This window comes from Megalopta genalis, chromosome 2 (assembly GCF_051020955.1).
Source record: "Megalopta genalis isolate 19385.01 chromosome 2, iyMegGena1_principal, whole genome shotgun sequence".
NCBI classification, from domain to species: Eukaryota; Metazoa; Arthropoda; class Insecta; order Hymenoptera; family Halictidae; genus Megalopta; species Megalopta genalis.
The window spans coordinates 37,762,551-37,783,562 of record NC_135014.1 but is presented as its reverse complement, the minus strand read 5'-3'; the positions used below and the strand labels follow the sequence as shown (position 1 = coordinate 37,783,562).

The 21,012-nt window shown below is 46.1% G+C and overlaps 1 protein-coding gene across 1 annotated transcript in view; it reads right to left on the bottom strand.

The window, feature by feature from the left end:
- Positions 1–4: 4 nt before the first annotated feature.
- The window catches only part of LOC117225451 (single Ig IL-1-related receptor), a 255,211-nt gene continuing 234,203 nt past the window's right edge, over positions 5–21,012 (bottom strand). Inside the window, exons 6-7 of the mRNA XM_033479026.2 lie at positions 9,503–9,640; positions 5–3,419 (exon numbers count right to left, since the gene is read on the bottom strand). Coding sequence (XP_033334917.2) covers positions 2,974–3,419; positions 9,503–9,640 — 584 coding nt within the window. The 3' untranslated portion in view covers positions 5–2,973. The remainder of the gene's footprint in view (positions 3,420–9,502; positions 9,641–21,012) is intronic.

Here is a 21,012-nt window from a genome sequence, read left to right as displayed (position 1 = left end):
ACGGTTTCTGGAAATATAAATATTCTCGTTTATTATCGGTTTTTTTTGCACGGAACAACAATGTTTTTTTTTCGTCTTGCCGCGAAGAGAAACAGAGACCTTTGCGACTTTTTGCGTTTTTTTTCTTTTTCATTTACATTCTCGCCTTCGCGTGGTGCGACCAATCGCAAGACAGCAACAAGGTGACGGTCGATAAGGGAGCGATTAATAAGCTCCTGTTGCTGGACGTTACGACGGGGAGGATATTGTATACGTTAGGGGGGAAAATAAAAAACCATGAGAAATAAAGAGAGAGAAAAGAAACGTGGATTATTTTCTGTGAACGCGTTCAATCGTTTCGTGTGATAATGTGCCTGTGCTCTATCGCTAAACGAACAAACGGGTTCAACTTCTACATCTATACTCTGCTTACCCGGCTCGCGAAGATCTCGCTCGCACGAACGGCGGCGTATCTGACCGCTTCAAAATGGCGAGCGCGTCCCCGCAAGACAAGTACACTAGTGTATCGTAATACTGACAGTAAAGAGATTACCATATGATATTAAAGTTAAGCTCGCCCCGTGGTTCTGTCGGTGCGACACCTAAAGTACACTTACACGCGAGCAAACGGCTAGCATAATGCGCGGCGTACGCGGGAACGTGGCTTAATGGTAACCCATCTTAATCTGTTCGCACACGCGGGACGTATCGCGCACATGTTGCATATGCATATGCAGTGTATATATATATTACACGTGTCTAGTGGTGTGAAATCGTGAAGCGAGTCTCGCAGATTAAAACGGGCCACACTGCATACAATTACACGTAATAATCACCTTAATTACTAAAACGATGGGATTATCGTTTACGTCACGTATCTCGCATGGATATACAATTTTTCTAAGTCTTTTCGTATGTCGCGTCGGCGCAACTGATAATCCCTTCTATATAAAAACAAACGCGGGTGTGTGTTATGTATTGTTCGTATTCGATCTAAGATTACAGTAATTATGCGACCGCAATAACTTTTCGATGGAAAGCTCACTCATTTTCGTGCGTGCTGTTCGTTCTTTTTGCTACGGATATTCAACATTCGTAATTCGCGCGCGATCACTCGGAAACGAAACAGAGCAGAAATTCAAATCAATAAATAACGCGATCGTTATTTCATATTGAAAATCTCTTATTACGTAATTTAAAATGACCGCATAAATATACACAGTTTTGTTATCGTGCATACAAAGTGTAAAAGAAAGACGACGAATTTCGCATTTACGTAGCATGACGTTGTCAAAAAAAAGGTAACACACCTTTCGCAGCATTCTGCTGTAATCTTAATTCGGACCGGCAATATATGTACATATATGTATACGAATATGTATTGTATATCTATATATCCTCTCCTTATCCCCCTTTTACGTGTATATACAAAAACAGTATAAAATATCTACGTATTCGGTGAAGACTTGTGGACACGTGCGACAAAGCACATAGAGATGCGCGCACAACCGGAAACGCGGACTGATAGGGCGCTTGCGCGAACACATTTCGAATAACCGGTGAACCTTAAACGGTTATAAATAAAATACACGACTAACTAAATAAATAAAGGAGCACCGATATGTATCCAATATTTACAAACAGACAATTAAAAGCCCATGCAATCGGCGATTGCGCGACGCGAGCAACGTGACACACTTTCTTCTCGTATTGTTTCTGTTTTGTTCTTTGCCTTGCCGCGATTTAAGCCAGTTCTGCCCGCCATGTTGGCCCCGGTCGATAAACGTTTTGAAATTCAAAAAATGACGCGCGATGCTGGGGGGCAGCTCTGCCTTAAAGTTTCATCTCGCAAGACGGAAGACAGCCCTCGTTCATCCGTTTCCTCCTTCCTCAAACTTTCAAACCTTTCTCGATCAAACGGGAAAACGATTGTGCGTGACAGGAAATACGGTTAAACGCGGGTAAAAGGTCGGTACCGTAGGAAACTGTTACCGATGGAGGCTGGTTTTAAAATTGAAATCCGTCTCGTGGGAAATCATTACCGACAGAGACCAGTTTAAAACTTGCTGTGTTACCGACCGTTACAAGTAATCCTATGTATCCTCGCTTTTGATTACCGAGGAGAGCGTCGGCTTCGAATAAACTTTCTACTTAAAAAGCGAATTAAAATCTTACATCGTTAAAATCGCAGAGAAAGTAGTTTCCACAGTGGTTCAGAACGATCAATTGCAGTCTTTTGAAATTCTGACGAACGATTATTACTTCGGTGTTTAGATCGGAAAAGCGTTTCGTCTCATAAAGCCGGCCGAGCGAAACGAAACGAAGCGAAACTGTCGGGACATTTTGAAATCGGATTGAAAGAACACGTTCGCCGATCCGAGGGATATACGGTTATGGTTCGTTCGTGTCGAATTCGGCACGCTCGAGATCGGAACCGCTGGAATGCTGGTTTGCGAAAAGGATAATCGCCGTTCTCGATCCCGAGGGCCTTCGATAGACGTTCTACGGTCGCGCTCGTTTCACGCCAAAATTTCGCAGCAGCTTATCGGCCGTAAAACGAACGTAACGGCACGAGCCAGAGTCTCGAAATGTAATTCGGAAATGGAACGTTCCCGTCGCGAGAGCGGACCGCCGTGTTACACGGCGGTCGTTACCTCTTCCGGTAACGTTTTTCGAGCTCGCAGTCGAGGCGACTTTAACAATTCAGCCTCGAAGTCGTTGCGAACATTGGCGGAGAGCTCGCGCGTACAATTCAACGATTCGGAACGGTTTCCTTGGAGAACTTCGGGCATCGACGAAGTTCCGAAGGGCGGTCGCCGTGTATGACTTCGTTCGCGACTCGCGGACCCGGACACCCGCGCGATCCGTTCTCAAACGTCGAACGCTTCGGGGAAAATGGCGGATCTCTCGAAGCAACTTGACTGAGGAAACGAAGAAACGGAGGAACCGATTTTCGTCGTCGTTCCACCGATTTCTTCCGCGAACGCCTCCATTTTAAACAAGCACTTCGAGGCTCTCGCGCGACCGCGCCTTCTGCTGTCCGCATTTTCCGTTCGCCTGTACAATCATGGCGCCCAGCTGGCATCCGGTCTCTTTACTGATAGGTCGGACCGGCGGCATTGCCAGTCGAATCTGGTACCAGAACTTCCGGTTGTCCGCGCTGCTATTGGTGCCGCCTCCTTCGTCCCAGGTCAGGATCTTCAAACGATCCAGCGACAGCTCGCCGGCGTCGTTGCATCCCGTGGTCGATCGTTTCGCAATCGTCGTCACGCTGGGCAATTCTTTCGTTGCTACCACTATCGTTCGCGTCGCCAGCGACGACACCTGCTTCAGAACTCCTCCCACGCTCGTCTCGTTCCACACGTTGCTCAAAGATGCTGGGCTCAGGACTACGATCACCCTGCGGCTGGATGCTGCGTGCGGTCCGATCTCCAGGCCCCCTGAAACCACAGGATCGCGTTTTAGAAAGGGAACGTGTGGCCGATCGAACGACCGGCTTTAACCCTTTCGGTACGAGCGCCGGATATATCCGGCATCCATCTGATGACCAATATGGACGAGTGCCGATATACATCTGGCATCCATGTAAGTCATATTTCTGTAGAAAAGATTTATTTCTCGTGCAAACGACTAGCATATTTATGACTCTCCTTCGAAAAGGCTATTTTTGAGTGAACTGTTTCCTGTCCAGATGGCAATAAGCCAGTAGAGTTTTTTACCTGATTCTCGATAGTCAACGAGACCGTCATAAATAAGCGGAAATTCCGAAGGGCACGCAAAACGGACCCGGACGCCGGACGTCCGAGCGCAACAGCCCTGAGGAAATCCCAGGCCGTTACATCATAAAAAACGCACCCACTCCGATCACCACGCGGTCCCAAAACAGGACGCGCTCAGGGCGTAAGGGACAACGCGGTGAGAAGGAGATGGACAACGCTGATTGGGAAAACCCATTCGCGGGTCAACCAATCAGGGGGTGTCCAGAGCCCTTGCCGGGGGCAAACAGGATAGTATAAAAAGAGCAGTAGTTAGACGCTCGCTCTCATACCTCTGACAAAAAAAAGAGACTTGTAATATAGTGGTACTCGCAACGCCGTTACCCTTGCTTCGACGACACGCTACCCGAAAGTGATTCTACGCGACTTATCCAATAAAGTTAGTAACTACACCGCACGCACCAATTATTTACAAGAACACCCCATAACTAAAGGCCCTTTACAGAATGTTTACAGGAAACATTTAAAGAAAGATTTAGAAACGGATTAACCCTTTCGCTACGGGCGGGTTCTCCACCGCGGTACTTCCGCTGAACGGAGCGCCGCGACATCACTGCACGCTACGCGACGCCGATCGTCAGCGGGAGTACCGCGGCGGAGAACCCAAGCTGCTTGAATGTTTTCGTACGAAAAAATTTCTCTCCAAAGGGTATTTATAAATAAAGGGTATTCCAGGGTATTTATAACGTCTTAGCATGCGCTCTTTAATTTACAGTATGAGATTATTTTATTATATTATGCAATATAATGCATCTTATTTTATTATATTATGCAATATAATGCATCTTATTTTATTATATTATGCAATATAATGCATCACTATAGTGGCCCATAGTACCTCAGTGGCATCTTATGAAAGGCCACTATAGTGGCCCGTAGTACCTCAGTGGCATCGTACGAAAGGCCACTATAGTGGCCCGTAGTACCTCAGTGACATCTTATGGAGGGCTACTATAGTGGCCCGTAGTAGCGAAAGGGTTAAGCACAGTCATTACTTAACGCTTAAGAAAATCTTCGTACAAAAGTGGACCGACCCTGCGTTATGTGCGCATTTTCGGCGCGACACCCCGTACAGTGGGAGTGTCACGGTGGACAACGCGCTCGTACCGAAAGGGTTAAAGTTTCTACGTTACAATGATCGAAACTCTAAGGATCGCTAGCATTGATTTCTGGTAACAACCTGTCAGGCGTGAACCACATCCTGTTTTCCTGTCACGGATATTCAAGCGCTCGAGAAAACGTAGGCATGCAAATGTTCTTCCCCCGTGAAGAAAACGTTACAGGCGACGGGTTAACACTTTATCGACCGCTAGCCTATTTATCGGCTTTTCGATTGCCAATGTTTATCGATCGCTAGCCTATTAATCGGCTTTTCGATTGCCAATGCTTATCGACCGATAGCCTATTAATCGACTTTTAGCTATCGACGGTTTTCGCTTCTTTACTGTTTTGTTAGTAGCTGACCTCCTGTATGCTGACCTCCCCATATCCTTATGAATTATAATTATAATAATTATATTATTATTTATTATTATTTTTAAAGGAATAAGCACAACACAATGAATAGCGAAAATTTAGCCGGTACTGGGAGCAAATGCGCGCGCGACTAAGCCAGTCCTTACTGAGTGGCAGCCTCAACCACGACCGGACGATAAAGTGTTAAGAAGAAATTGACCGAGCCGCCCTTGCGTCGCTGACAACGGGACAGAATGTGGAGGGAGAATCGGCGTAAAGGACACGTAGGTATTGTTAGCGAAGCCGGAGATGTCGGAAATCGCAGAATCCCGGCGAAGATTCAGCCTTCAGCCGGGCCCAAGTTCCTCGATTGCCGGAAGATTGCCGCGCGAGAAATGCAGGCGTCTCGCGTTCATCAGCCGGTTAGGTCAAAAGATGTCTGTACGGGTGGCAGGACGAAGGCGGCGGCGGCGGCGAAGCCAGAAGGAAGAGGATCGCAACAGTTCCACCGTTTCGGAGGCGCATTATCAGAAGTTACCGGAGCGAAAACGCGGAGTCGGCGGGTGCAGCCTTGTACACACCTAATTCGAAACCGCGGGCTGTCTACCGGAGACAAACGAGACGCTCGCCGTCGCGTCCGAGGGAGCGGCCAACTTTCTAATTCAATTTGCCAAGTTCCCCGCTGTGATTCCGTGATCCCGAGGCATCCACCGTTATCTTTCGGTTATCTCGCCCGCGCGTATATGCATTTCCGGCGGAGCACCGCGCCGAGGGAGACGCGATTTTCGGGGCTCGCCGGCGGAGGCACTTTTTATTTTCCGGGACGGGATTCCGAGCCTGCGACACGCGTTGCACGGAAACCGGGTGGAACATCCCCGGGGATAGCTGCGCGCCCGGACGCACGCTTGCCCCTTTCCAAGGGACGGAGAAATTCTGACGCGAACGCGGCTCTCTCCGTGGCGCACATATTTTATCCAGATGCCCGCTAACGACGTTAAAGCGGTCCTGCGAATCGTGCCGTTGCCGCGCCGCACATTCGTCTTGGCAATTTTGCAAACACCATTTTTCAGACGCGCTTTCGAGCGTTTTGCCTAGCCGCACACTTGTTGAGGAACCGAGGCAGGGTCGTCTTTCTTCTCGGCGGAGATCCGAGCGAATTTTGGCTCACGACGGCTGAAGGAGTTTCGGAGAATGAACGAGGGGGCGTGGCTTAGTGGCCAACGAATTAATCGGGGCCGGGGTAAGCGCACCACGGGATTACATTTGCGAGGATCGAACCGACTTCCACCGGTTAATACGGACAAGAGCGATTCCGAGACACTCGAACGTCGCCAAGGGTCCAGTTGTCACGCCTTTTAATTTGCATGTAATAACTCCGTCGACATAGGTGAGCAACTGCCGAACAGGGGTGTAAATTTCCGATTATCGAGTGAGCCGCGCCGGGTCGGCCGGGCCGGGCCGGGCGGACGAGTTTCCGCGGGCGTGAAAAAAGAGAGAAAGAAAAGAAAGGAACCAACCGGTAGGACGCGCAACGAAATTTATGTATAGGTTGCTTTGCATCGCCGGATTGGGGCCGGGCGGCGTGCAGCAATTTGCATTAATAAAATCGCGGTCGACGCGCGGGCGCGCGCGCGCTCCAACTGGCTGCTCGCTCACCTACACGGCCCAATTCTGTCCCGCCAATTAGAAGGAAATTAGTGTCTGAATATTTTTCGTCGAGCGGCCGTTATCACGCTGCGCACCTAGCCGTTGATATTCATGAGATGCGACGCGCCCGCGAAACTAGACCGGTGCTCCACTCGCGTCGTCCATTCGGTGGTCCTCCTACGCGACCCCTTTGCACCGTATCCCGCGGAAGATTCTATCAGCCGCCCCTGTCAAACGCGGCTCTATGATTTACGCTTCACGACCGACCCTGTGAATCGCTCGCTCGCCCCGGATCCGCGATAATTACGCGCCCCTTCGTTCTTTGATTCGCGTCTTCTTCTCCGGCAACGACCGTCGCTTTTCGCTTTCCGGCTTTTTGACATTTCGGCTTTACCGCGGGCAAAGAACGCCGAAGATTTCGCATTTTGCTGTTCCTGAAATTGGAAGCATGCCTTCCTAAAGAAATGTTTCCAATGAGACGTTGCTAGAGTGTGCTGTGAACAAATGCATGCGATCGTAGCAGAACAACACCTTTTTCGTCCGTTTCTCGTACTATTTATTAACCGGTTTATCTCATATGACAGTTATTTTCAGAACTGATTAGTATACCGCGGATGTTTACAGAACATACGTCGTCTGCATCGATTGCAAGACGAATGTGCTAATTATCAATATATTAACGGCCGCGACGAAAACACGATAAAATATTTCATAGAATTAAAATATCTTAATCGACTAAATTAAACATGCAAAGCAAATTTATATGAGCGAATGGATGTGATCGTGCAATGAATTCATAACAGAACGACTCCTTTCTCGACTGTTTCTCGTGCTATTCATTAACTGGTTTATTTCGTACGACACTTATTTTCAGAATTTATTAGCAGACTGCGGACCTTTATGCAAAATACAAATTGTCTGAATCGATTGCAAGACGAACGTGACAATTATTAACACATTGACGGCCGCGCTGAAAACATCTCAATATTTCATAGAATTCAAGTATTTTAATCAATTATATTAAACACATGCAAAGCGAAGTTCTATGACATCGATTACTATTTCAACATTCTTACCTCTTGCGAATCTTAATGAAGTTAAGAAATATTTATGGATCGTCATAGAAATTCACTTTTAAATAATTTCGTCATCTGCATACGGATGAAAGTGTCAGTCACTCAAAGTGCTAATACTCTTTCCTTCTTAGATCATTTTAACAAGTTTAAATTAATACGTCAACGTTTTCTCAATTGCATTTAATCTTTCCTCGATTTCCAGTTTCGCCAGTTCATTTTTGCCAAAAGTGCATAAAATTCGCAGTCTACTTATCAGCGAGAAATCTACTGAAACAACTTTGGACCAATAAGCACAGTCTTTCAGAGCAGAAGCCATTTTTCTACATGTTCGGCACGGTTAACACGTTGAATGCCACGCCGGTTTTACAGAAATTGTCCGTGGCGCCACGATGAATTTCCTTTTATGCGATACATATAATGTTGAAATATTATCTGCAATAGATAAGTTACAGTGTATAACCATGTTTGACATGCTAATTGCGACAGGGGTCACTGTTTGAATTGACGATGGTAATAATACCAAATTTTAGATATTGACATTTCTTTTAAATTATATATTAGGTCTGCCGGAAAGTTCTGTCCGATAGTGTCACTTCAAGTTTCAATCCATATGCACATGTTGATTTGAGACATATATGACTATCTCTCTTTATCATTGCATTTGCACACATGTACTCTCCTAAATAAACAGAAACAAGGATGTCTCATGTCATTATTAAGTGAGACGCGATCGTGAAAACATGGCTACCGATGATGATGCCAGACCATATGCCGCTTTGGCGACTCGTCAGAAAATCGCAGAGCTAGGCAGGGAAATTCTGTCGCATCCACCATACTCCCCAGACCTAGCACCCTCCGATTATCACTTGTTTCTCTCTTTGCAAAACATTTTACAGGAAAAAAGAATCAAAACTGAAGCTGATGTCAACCAAGCACTAGTTGAGTTATTCGCCTCTAAAAATAAATCATTTTTTAAAAATGTCATTTTTAAGTTGCCATCACGCTGGCAAGAAGTCACAAGTAACGATGGAAAGTATATTCTACAATAAATATTATTAAATGTATGAAAATTGTGTTATATTTCAATTCAAAAGCCGACAGAACTTTCCGATAGGCCTAATATATATATAATAATATTATTTTAACAATATATTATATTAATAATAATTATATATATAATAACAATAATAAAAGAGATAATTAATAGAGGTTATTTATATATATCTAAATAATTATATTATTATATTTTTCCGTTCAGTATCCGGTAGACCTAATATATTTCTATGAATTTGGGCGCGCCGGTCACCGGTGGCCCCCATGGCGTCACCGCCGAGTTAAGTGCCGGTCACCGGTGACCCCCGTGGCATTCAACGTGTTAAAACACAGTGTCCAGGTGTTTCCGCTGCTGAAAAGTCCGGCGATTCGTAGTATTTTGAAACAGCCGGAAAAGAATACTTCGCTTGTGCGGGGAGCAAGGGAACTTAATAACGCCATTAGCGAGAGCTTCCCACGAGGTCGAGGAGAGGGGCGCGAGTGGCTAGCTCTCGTTTAATTAAAGACGAGACTTACAGTTCTGGTTCAGGTGGGAGAGCTCGAGCGGCGTGCACTTGTATCGATGCCTGGTCTCCAGGGTGGGTATCACTATACCGATGACCAGGCTGGAGTCCTTCTCGTGGTAGCAGACCAGAGCGTCGCATTCCTTCCCGTCTGCAATTCATGTTCGTGACCATGTTGAGTACGTGGCCGCCTCGTGCCGTACACACCGAGAACACGTTGTTTCGCAATCAGAAGGTGTACACCGGTGGTGTCTGGGAGCGGTTCGTTTCCGGCTAGCTCGTCGCACCGCGATACGACGGCCGACGGAAGTCCTTCCGACTGCACGTGTTCTCGGTCCCCGATCCGTTTCTCGAAAACGGACGTCCGAGCTACCGAGTATTCGTGACACGACATATTTCTCATTCTACCTCATAGCTATCCTTTCGATTCTACACGGTGTCCCAAAAATGTCTCGGAAATCGGGGGTGCCTGAGGTCATTTGAAGTAACTTTTTCCTTGGCGAAAATGTAATCCGCGGCTTCGTTCACGAGTTATTAAGGAAAAACACCGACCAATGAGAGGCGTGATCAGCTGGCGCGAGGCGGCCGAGCCAATGGGCGGAACTGGGCTTCGTGCTCTCGTTGGCTGGGCCGCCTCGCGCCAGCCGAGCTCGCCTCTTATTGGTCGGTGTTTTTCGTTCGTAACTCGTAAACGAAGCCGCGGATTGCATTTTCGCTAAGGAGAAAGTTACTCCAAATGACCTCAGGAATCTCTCATTTCTGGATTGCGAGACATTTTTGACATTTTTGTATTTCCCATCGCCGATAAACATACGCCGAAGCTGCGATAGTTAGAGGTTAGGCCGTTTCGTCTTTACGCGTTCAGCGCCAACGATCGACCACTAAAATTGTCACAAAGTTAAAGCAATTTAATCGATCAAACCGAAACTAGAACGACATGACAGAACTCTTTCACATCCGAAACATCAAATTCAGTTTGTTCGAATATATTACGATGAAAATGAATTTTCGCGGCGCTCAACGTTTGAAAGGAAAAATTCGAGTCGGTTTTAACCCTTTGCCCTACGATTTAAGTTTCAAGAAAATGTGCCACAAACAACAAGATCGGTCACGCGTCAAGCTTTTTTCAGGTCTGCGCGAAATGTCTGAAGTTGTGCCAATCGCGAACTTCTTACGGAATGTAAATTAATGCTTTCGTTAATAATCGGACAACTTTCGAAACGCAATAACTTTTTTAGAACTAGATTAAATGACTTTTTAGATGATAGAGCGACCAGAGATGATATCATAGATGATAGAGCGATCAGTCTATTAGATCATAATTAGAACGCGTTTTTTAAAGGTCGCTATTGCTTAGAACGATAAAAGAAAATAAGAAACTCTTGTTTTTAACTGTTTGATCTGAGCCAACATCGAAAATGTAAAAAATTTGTTTTGTAGATCTCGGTAAATTGCACATGTTAAAAACATTTCATCGAAATCGACTGACCTTCGTACGAGCTGTAAACAATTAAAGATCGCAAAAATCGCAGCACGCGTCTAGCTGGTTCTTGCGCCACCTTCTTTAGCTACTAATAAAACAATTAAATGACGAAAAACATAAAAACCACAAAACGCGTATCCCCTAGACTAACAGGAGCCTAAACTAGTTATATTTATATTTGGCTCGACTGACGCACCATGACTCTCATTTCTGTCTCGATTGTTTGACCACGTCTCTCAGACGTGATAATCATTTCTGGCCCGACTATCTGACCACGTCTCACAGACGTGGTTGTAGGGTAAAGGGTTAAGTCGTATTTCTTTATTAGAAATATATTTTATATTTATATTTATAAGTCTTGTTTTCTTTAACGAAGCTTGGCTCAAATTAAAGCTGGAAACGTCCGATCCAAGATCAGTTATCTCGGCTTAAAAAAGGATCGCGAAGTTATTTCGAGAAATTCCTGACAGCCGACTCGAAGAAAGAAATGTCTCGATTTAGAAGGCAAGCTTCGAGTCGATTTGAAGTACGTACAAGCGATGCGAGGAACGGCAATTTCGACCGCGAGTATGTGCTTTGAAAAAAACAGGCCACAATTCAGTGATAGCACTGCGAAAGTGCTCCCCCAGGAGGTCCAGATAAGGCACCGTCGATGAAATGCTTCCGTTGGGGTTGCGACGAGGGTTGGCAACAATGCGGGACTTTTCATTTTCCAGGAAGCATTTCGGAGGAGTTCGACTAAGGTTCGAGTAGGGTTTCGGGAACAGCTGGGACATATAATTGCTCGTGGAATGTTTCGGAGCCGCTTCGTCGAGGGTTCCAACGATTACAGCGGCAAGAGAGGGCACGGGGGGCGTGGGGGGTGGGTAAAGGGGACGAGGTAAAAGGATCGAACAGATAACAGCGCCGATAAGAGCGGCCTCTGACTGCGAACAATCGACCGAGAAGCTGTTCCTATTTACGAAAAGGGCCGGCGCGACTGCGATAAAAAGAACCGGCAAAAACCGAGAAGGTATTTCTCTGTTCGCGAGAGGCCTTCGTTCGCTGGTGCGCGCAGCCCTCTGTTTACGACGCGACGCTACGCGACGCGACGGTTAAACGATGCACACCGCGCACACGGCTGCAGTGTATCGCGGATTCCGTGCGGTGCACCCACCGGGGCCCCCCGAGTGAAAGTGCCCGATTGTTTATGGAACGATTCGCCGCCGCTGGCACGAATAAGGAGAGTCAGTCACGAGCAAAACGAACCGGCGAGTACCACCGGCCACGATAATCCTTTCGAGAATTCTATGGGCCATTATTGCGCCGCCTTTTTACGCGGAAACCGCCGCACAGTCTGCCCACCCGCCCCTCCCGGCGAGCCACCCGATCCCACCCCCTTGAATTAGAGACCCCCGGAATTTATACACGCGCAACAGCAGTTTACGTGCCGCTCGCTCGCCACGCGAATCCTCGTCGATTTTTCAACGCGTGCCCCCGATAGAAGCAAGCGAAACGGGATATGAAATCTTCCGGGTTACGCCCTCGTCGTATCTGTACCGTGTAATCATTGTAACGTGACTGGCGAGCTACATTACTGTCTTTGATTAAATGCCCACGGTTACAGCGCCGTGATTCTCAGGACTCGTACGTAGCACCGAGCTGGATCGCGCGCGTCGCTTCAACCATTGTCCGTTTTCGTGTCCGAGAGATTTTTCTAGCCTGGACGTTCTTTCGTAGATCCTATTTTTAGATTACTATTCGATCGGTTGCGAGAAAATATATCGGAAACTTCCGCAAACTTCCATTTCCGGGACGAACGAGAAATAGTGGGAACACGTTCGTTTAATTCTTTCGGTTTTGGAGCACGCGCGACACCGTGTTCCCTTCCAATTTTCTTTGAATTTGCATATCTCTCTGTGCGGCGCACACCGCTCCGCAACCTCTCGTACGCGTTCTCCGGGCAGCGAACAGTGGTCGAAAATTAGCGGGTCGAGTTAATCGAAAACGGAAGCACCAATGCCTGTCAATAATTTCCAATCGTCGAGCACGGGAGGAGCTTGTGTCAAAAAAAGCAAAAAAAAAAAGAGTCGTCGATCGAACACGCTGCCGCGCCGGCCGGAATGTCGAAGATACTACCACGGACCGGGACGAGTATCGGGGGATCGATCCGTGGAGATCGGTGGCCTCTCGTTACTTTCATTCCATCGTTCGATTTCCCGGGCCAAAATTAGTTTGTTTCCAGCAGACCGCGAGCCGGACACCGAAAATAGCGCGGAACGAACCATTTTATTTCTCGTCCGAGATCCGCGAGAGTGGGATCGACGATCGAGCGGTCAGAGGTCTCGGTCGCGCTGCCCCGATCGATCCCGTCCGGATTTATTGAGATTTTTCGCTCGTCGCGGACCGTCGCGCGTCGTTTAATATGCGGACGCGTGTACGGACGCGGAAAGAGCCTTTGCATACGATTACGCTCGCCGGCAATTTTATTTTCATTTTATTTTCATTTTATTTTCATTTTATTTTCATTTGCCGGGCATTGTTCGCGGTTATCTCGGCGTTTTACTCCGCGTTCCCAAAGGAAACTGCCCCTTTCCCCGCTTCCTTCCTTTCCTCCGCCCCGCCGCGTCACGCGCGAATGCCATAATCGCGCGGCTTTTTACGCAAAAAACACCGGCCGGCTGTGTTTTGATCCGCCGCACGGATCGCGCACGTGCGCGCACCGATCTTCGACGTTAACGATGATAACGGCGTTCTAATTGAAAATACAATTCTGTCGCGCAATTAACTAGCTCCGATTTATCTAATCTGATAGACCAGATTTATTAGATCGCGCGAGAAATTCGTGCGGCGATTCTTTATTTTCCGAATCTTGACGTGTCGTAGGAGAATTTCGCCTTCGGGACGATTAACCTTTTAAGTACGGCTGAATTCTGCGCGAGGCTATTTCTCTGCACGGCAGAGTCTGATCTGTACTGTACAGAGTCTGATACAGGATGTCCCAAAAATGTCTCGGAATCCGAAAGTGGCGGGTTGCTCAGGCCATTTGAAGCAACTTTTTCCTTTACAAAAATTTTCTCCGAGGCACCGTTAACGAGTTATTAACGAAAAACAGTGACCAATGAGAGGCGAGCTCGGCTGGCGCGAGGCGATCGAGCCAATGAGCGGAACTGGGCTTCGTGCGCTGGTTGGCTGGGCCGCCTCGCGTCAGCCGTACTCGATTCTTATTGGTCACTGTTTTTCGTTAATAACTCGTTAACGGTGCCTCGGAGAAAATTTTTGTAAAGGAAGAAGTTGCTTCAAATGATCCGAGGAACCCGCTATTTCCGGATTGCGAGACATTTTTGGGACACCCTGTAGACTGTTGTAAATCGATGTGAAGACAAAAGAAGTGTGAAACAATGCATATGAAGACGATTATTTGATTCAAACGATGAGCGAGTGAGCTACTAGAGCAAGCCACTATAGTGGCGCGTCGTCCAGAGAGATGACATCCGCGAAAGCCACTATAGTGGCGTGTCGTTCTAAAACATGACATATTAAAGGTTAATACGATGCAGCGGAACGTTGGTGCGCTGCCAGCACGGGAACAATTATAGTAATTGACCTCCGCGGATTTTCGCGCATTTTCACGGCCGATTCGGATAAGGGATCACAGTTTTAACCGACTCGAACGCTGCGATCCGATGCTCCGTTTTTATCCGACGGATATCGCGAGCGTTCGATTCATTCGCAGATTTCTTTTAACGCATCTCTTAATCGCGCGATCATATGGAAGAAGGAATTCAGAAAATCGAAAAATACTACGCCGAGGCTACTCTTGAAACTGACTGTAGCCCGAAAGATGATTACAATCTGCCACCGACCTCGCGTTAATATCGTGCTTCCGATAAAGTTGCTAATCAAGATGAATAAATTCCTGTCGATCTTTGACCCGGTCTAATAGAGAAGGCGATCAATGTTTACAAATGATCTCGAGCAGCGATTTTTGGATAGGAACGTCGCAGATTAGATCGATGTTCCGATAACAATTTTTTCGCACATCATTGTTCGAATTGGTCAGCGCCGCCAGTTCCAGTGCGCGCACAGTTTAGCGCTCTGACAAATTCCTCCTTGAACGGACGAGCCAGCTTTTACTCGAGGAAGAGGTTTCGATCCCTCTAACGATGCAAACGGTGCGACGATATCGATCGGATTTTAGCGTGTACCGATGGCTTAAAGAAAAGGAGGGCATTAGCTGATCCGCGGCAGCGAGAAATGGTAAACATTCGGAATGCCTGGCTGCTGGATGGCCGTGGTTTACAAAGACAGTCTTGGTCCGTTCCCATGTCTGGGCAACTGGCGCGAGGCTGCCGCGCGTTCCACGCTGAGGGAACTTTCAGCCGGTTAACAAAGAGAAAACGATCTCCCGAGAAACGTTAATAGGAGACGTCGCGCGTCGCGTCGTGGCGGTGGTTCTCGGAAGCACCGTAATCGCAGTAATTTTCTACTTTCCGTATACGGGGGGCCAGCCGCGACCACGGACCACGGACCACGGAGCACCGAGCACGTCGCGACGACGCGTCGTCGCTGGATTCACCGGCGCGTCGTCGTGTAACCCCGTCGTCGACGAAAGAGAGAGATCTGGTCCGCGAGAGGGAACCGACGGGGACGAACGGCGAGGACGAACGGCGAGGAGGACAGATATCTGGAGAACGCGAGCTCGCTGTAACAGGCCGCGGTGTTACACGTGTACGCCGCGAGCCGCGGCTACACGGGCCGCGATTTATTGTCGCCGGTTACAACGATTCCGCCATTTTTATACTTCGCCGAGCTGCCACGCTCGGATCGATCCGACTCGACCTCTTCCACTCTCTCTCTCTCTCTCTCTCTCTCTCTCTCTCTCTCTCTCTCTCGCTCTCTCTCTCTCTCTCGCTCTCTCTCTCTCTGTCTCTCTCTCTCTCTCTCGCTCTCCGTTCTCTCTCTCTCTCTCTCTCTCTCTCTGTCTCTCGCTCTCTCTCTCTCTCTCGCTCTCTCTCTCTCTGTCTCTCGCTCTCTCTCTCTCTCTCTCTCGCTCTCCGTTCTCTCTCTCTCTCTCGCTCTCTCTCTCTCTGTCTCTCGCTCTCTCTCTCTCGCTCTCCGTTCTCTCTCTCTCGCTCTCCGTTCTCTCTCTCGCTCTCCGTTCTCTCTCTCTCTCTCTCTCTCTCTCTCTTCCAGTCGTTATACCGTCCCTTTTTCTGCTTTCCGAACGCGGAACGGAGCTGCGCTTGCAAACGCGGCCCGGCTCGCTATAATAAGCGGTTAATTGCACGGCGAAACGAATTCGGATCGAAGTCGGAGCTGGTTCTCGCTGCTGATTGATTTTTGTGCGTTTGTCCCGGCGATCGTTTCGTCGAGATATCAAAATTGGCGTATCCTAATCGTTCATCCTAGCGTCTTTGACCCCTTGTTTTGTCATTATATTCGCAGCTGTAACTAGACTGCCTCATGCAAAATGGAAATTGTGTTTGTAAATTGCCGCAACCGGTTGTCAGGTAGAAACTTTGTTCTTTCTTTAACAATTTTAGTAATTTGGAAGTAATGTAATGATACTCTCTTATTCTTTGAATTTGTCTATTGTTTTAAATTTCAATCTACTCATTTTTGTCATAAAACCCGCGGTCTAGTTATAACGATTAGAAACTTCCTCGTTTGTAAGAATTTCTTGTAATGATAAAGATTATTTATGTTCACTGTGCGCGCACATTTTCGCTGGAGTTCTTAACGCTAGATTCACGGAACGCGTCAAACGATTTGATTCGTGATTACTGGAATCGTAATGGTACGTTTACGACGAATTTTTTCCATTGGACGCATATCGCGATAGAAATCGCTGGAAATGTGAATGAATATATGCTTGTCATTTTTATGAAGCAATGCGAGACAGCTGCTCTTAGTGCTCTGCAAATCCGGTGTTAAATAATGACGGCAAGAAGACGGAATTTTATTCTGATCTGAAAGAACGGAATAACGTTCACACTCAACAGGTTATTACTAGAAATTTCCATAACGATTTACATTCGTTAAATTATGGCAAGGGGTTAAGAATTTGTACATGTATAATATTCCGTAGCGCGGCCATCTGCTGTGTTTTCTTTGAAAATAGCGAATCTCGTGCATTGACTCAAATTTTAACCCTTTGCACTCGAAGGCATTTCAACCGTAAATCTAAAATAATTTTTCTGACTTACGGTATTTCCATTTTACACGATAAAGCGCATTTTATGCGTGTGAAATTGAGTCTTGCGATGACTCGAATAATAGTGACACTTTTAACAATTTTTCTAACTCTAAACTTTGTTAATATAAAAATGATCTTGGAACGTGGCGTAACAATTTTAGTGGTGCCTCAGAGTCACCACTCGAGTGGAAAGGGTTAATTTATTCGAGATACCAATATCTCGAATGGGAACTGACGTATTTAATTAGCAATGCATAAATTATACATTTCCGTCGAACTTGATTAAAGACGATTTGAAATGCTTGTCCAAGTGCACAGTCAACAGTTCGGAGCTGTTAAGATTTCCTCCTCTAATCGGGTCTGAACTTTGATTCGATTAAAGCTCGTCAAATTTAAATGTAACCATAATCCGAGCATTGCACGCGGTCCGCAACATCCTGCAGATTGCGGATTTGATGGGCTCATATAGCTTATCGAGCGGCGTTTAACGGGGGATAGCGGCCTTCTTATACAGTGCTTAATCAAATACGATCTTTAATAGGTAGAAGACCTTTCTATTTACTTTCCGTTTCCTCCTAATTAGCCCGTGAGAACGTGATCCTGCATAAGCGATCGCAGTCTGAATAATAAGATAAAGAACTAGTTTCCTAGTTTTCGTCGAATCCACAGAGAAGAATTCTAATTATTCGACCAGCCAATTTAAGTATTCTATTTCTCGAGCTGCGGGGTAGGTAAAAGCCACTAAAAGATTCACCAATAATTTAATTTCCTCTCTGAATTTTACTGTTGGTCAAATGCACATCTCGCTCAACTTTATTTACTGCTTCCCTCGGCTATCGAGTTACCCAATGAAATATTATTCTCTTGCTTTTAACCAACTGTATTGAGATTTCTCTAACTACTACGTTAATTGACGACTTCGTCGTCTATAACACAAGGTTCACGAAACGCGTAAGAATCACGTGTAGCAAATTCTTTACATTCACGATTATTGAAATTGTAAACACACGTTTGTGTGCAATCTATTCGATAAATTTGTTTCGTTGGATATATATTTTGACGAAGCAACGAAAGACAGCCGTTATTAGCATTCCGTAAACATAGCGTTAACAATTTTGCTAATATTAAGTTGCTGCGTATGAAATGTCGGATTTTTAAGTGAATCTATAAAACTGCATATCTTTTTCCAGAAACCGTTTATTTAATCAAAATACGCTCCATTTGCTTCAATACACTTTCCCCAACGAGATTTTAATGCATAGATGCCTGTTTTAAAGAAATTATGATCTTTAGAATCGATAAACTCTGATATGGAATTTTTCAGACTGCCTTCATTTTCATACTGTTTAGCTCGTCAAAACTGTTTAAATGTTTAAAAATATGAAAATCGGTTGGTGAAAGATCCGGCTAGTAAGCTGGGTGCTGCAAAATTTCATATTTTAATTCATTTAATTTCGCAATTGTTTTGTACGACGTATGCGGCCGAGCATTGTCATGGAGAAGTATTGGGGGCCATGTTGATTAACAAGTGATAGGCGTATAATTTTCAATTTCTCATGCATTTCATCAATGTACTGGCAGTACTTTTCGGCTGTAATTGTCTCTCCAGTTCAAAGGAACGAGTAGTGAATTATTCCAGTCACATTCGTTTCCACCAATGCTTTCAGATCATCATTTTTCACAGGTTTCACACGTTTTTTCACACGTTTTGGGTCTTTCACGCGGCTCATTTTGTAAAGAAGAATCGCCAGACCGAAAATTTTCAAACCAACGCTGCACTTTTCGATCGTTAACAGTATTCTCCCCAAACGCCTGGTTTATATTGCGTACAGCTTTTGCAGCATTATTACCAAGTTTATACTCATAGAAAAAAATTACTCGAATATCGGTTGAATTCGTATCCTTACGAAATTCAAAACAAATAACAAAGTGGAACACTTTTGAGAAAATCTTCTTCGTTGAAGTGTGATTCTCGCAATGGTTTACAGTCGTAACTATAAACAATGTTATGCCAAAAACAAAAGTATAACGAAAATCCGACATTTCGTATGCACCGACCTAATAGAACGAGACGATTTTGGTTCCTTGCATCTGTCTTCGTTCACTTTCGCTCCCATATTTTGAAAACAAACGAATCAATTTTTCCTTCGATTTCGAATGAAAGGACAACCGGTTGTCATAGTGAGAGGAGTCGGTGTAACCTTCGATCGCAAAAATATCCTCGACCAACGAAAACTAATCCTCGAGCATTTTTCGATTCCGAAACCGGCTCGATTCCGCTCGTGTCGCGCGGTATATTCCGCGCGGAGATTCTTGCGAGCTCGTTGCGCCGCTTAATCCGCCGCGATCATTCGCCCAGCCGACCCCTAATTACTCGGGATCGAGCCACGGCAGGGAAACCCGCCCGTACCGGGGCGGTTTTCCGTGGGAAAAAAATCGAACGTGGAAGTCGTTCGCCGCGGATTAAACGAAGATTAAGCAAACTGGCCGGCCATCGAGCCGCGGAAGCACCGGTTTCCGGGAACGTCCGCCATATTCGATATCGTCGGCGAACCGGAAGCGGAGGAACGTAGCAACCGGTTTCGAGTATCGAGCGGCGACGAGACGCGCGCGGCCGTAGGTACGTAAAGCATGCACGAAATGGGAATTCGATATGTTAATTTCGGCTCCGGTTCCGCGGAGCGAGCACGCCGCGTTCGCCTAAGCGGGAATGTTAAAAGGTTACCGACGCCATCTTTGAATATGTTGCTTCGATTTCTCGGCCCGGAGAACGGTTCGCCGCTTGAGAAACGACCGACCGACCGACTCGGCGGCGAGGGGGGACCACTCAACGTTCGAATTCCACGGAGGAAGGGGGCCTTTAATGTTGCAGAAGCGAATTTCGAGGGTCGCCTAATCTCCTAACGATTCCTCATTATCCCCAAAGTCTTTCAGAATTTTTGAATAATTTACGAACTTTTACTTTCGTCTCGATCCACAATGAGAGTGACTATTTTCGAAGGAGCCGATAAATAATTGTAGTTCCGAGTCATGCTCGCGAGTCTAAGATTACCGCATGTGGTACTTAACAGCAGTGAAGATAGAAAAACTCTCGATCGAGTTTTAAGCCATCAACGACGCGTTAAGCTAACAGCGCGGCGTCTGAGTCCATTTTAACCCAGCTTTTTAAAGGTTTCTTGCTTCTTAGACTCCGGCGTCTGATTTAACGCATTACGAACACGCTGTGCAGCATCTTGATGCTTGTGATACTATTGGGTTGGCAGGGAAGTAATTTCGGTATTTCAATGTGAAATAAAACTCAATTTTTCCTGTACAAAAAATGAACTTCAATCAGTCAAATATTTTCCATTCTGTTCGATGTCCATCTTTCTGATAACTTCATGATTCCGCGCTCATAAAACTTCTGGTGTTTATCAGTAAATAAACTCAATCAAGCGCGATTCGAGGTTATCGTTGTTATTGAAATTTTTACCATTTAAAAAGTTTTGTAAACTTCGAAATAAATGATAATCCGTTGGTGCAAGGTCGGGGCTATATGGAGGATGCGACATCACTGCACAACCAAGCTCCAATAATTTTGTACGTGTTGCTAAAGATGTGCGAGGCCTCGCATTGTCGTGGCGAAACACGATTCCTTTGCGATTTGCCAATTCTGGCCTTTTCACTTTGATCGCTTCCTCCAATTTCACAAGTTGCAGGCAGTAAACATCTGAGTTGATCGTTTGGTTGCTTGGAAGCAGCACAAAATACACAACACCTTTATAGTCCCACGAAATTAGCAGCATGATCTTTTTCTGATGCAATTCAGCTTTCGATCAGGTTTGTGCTGGTTCATCACGCTTGGACCACGACCTTTTTCGAT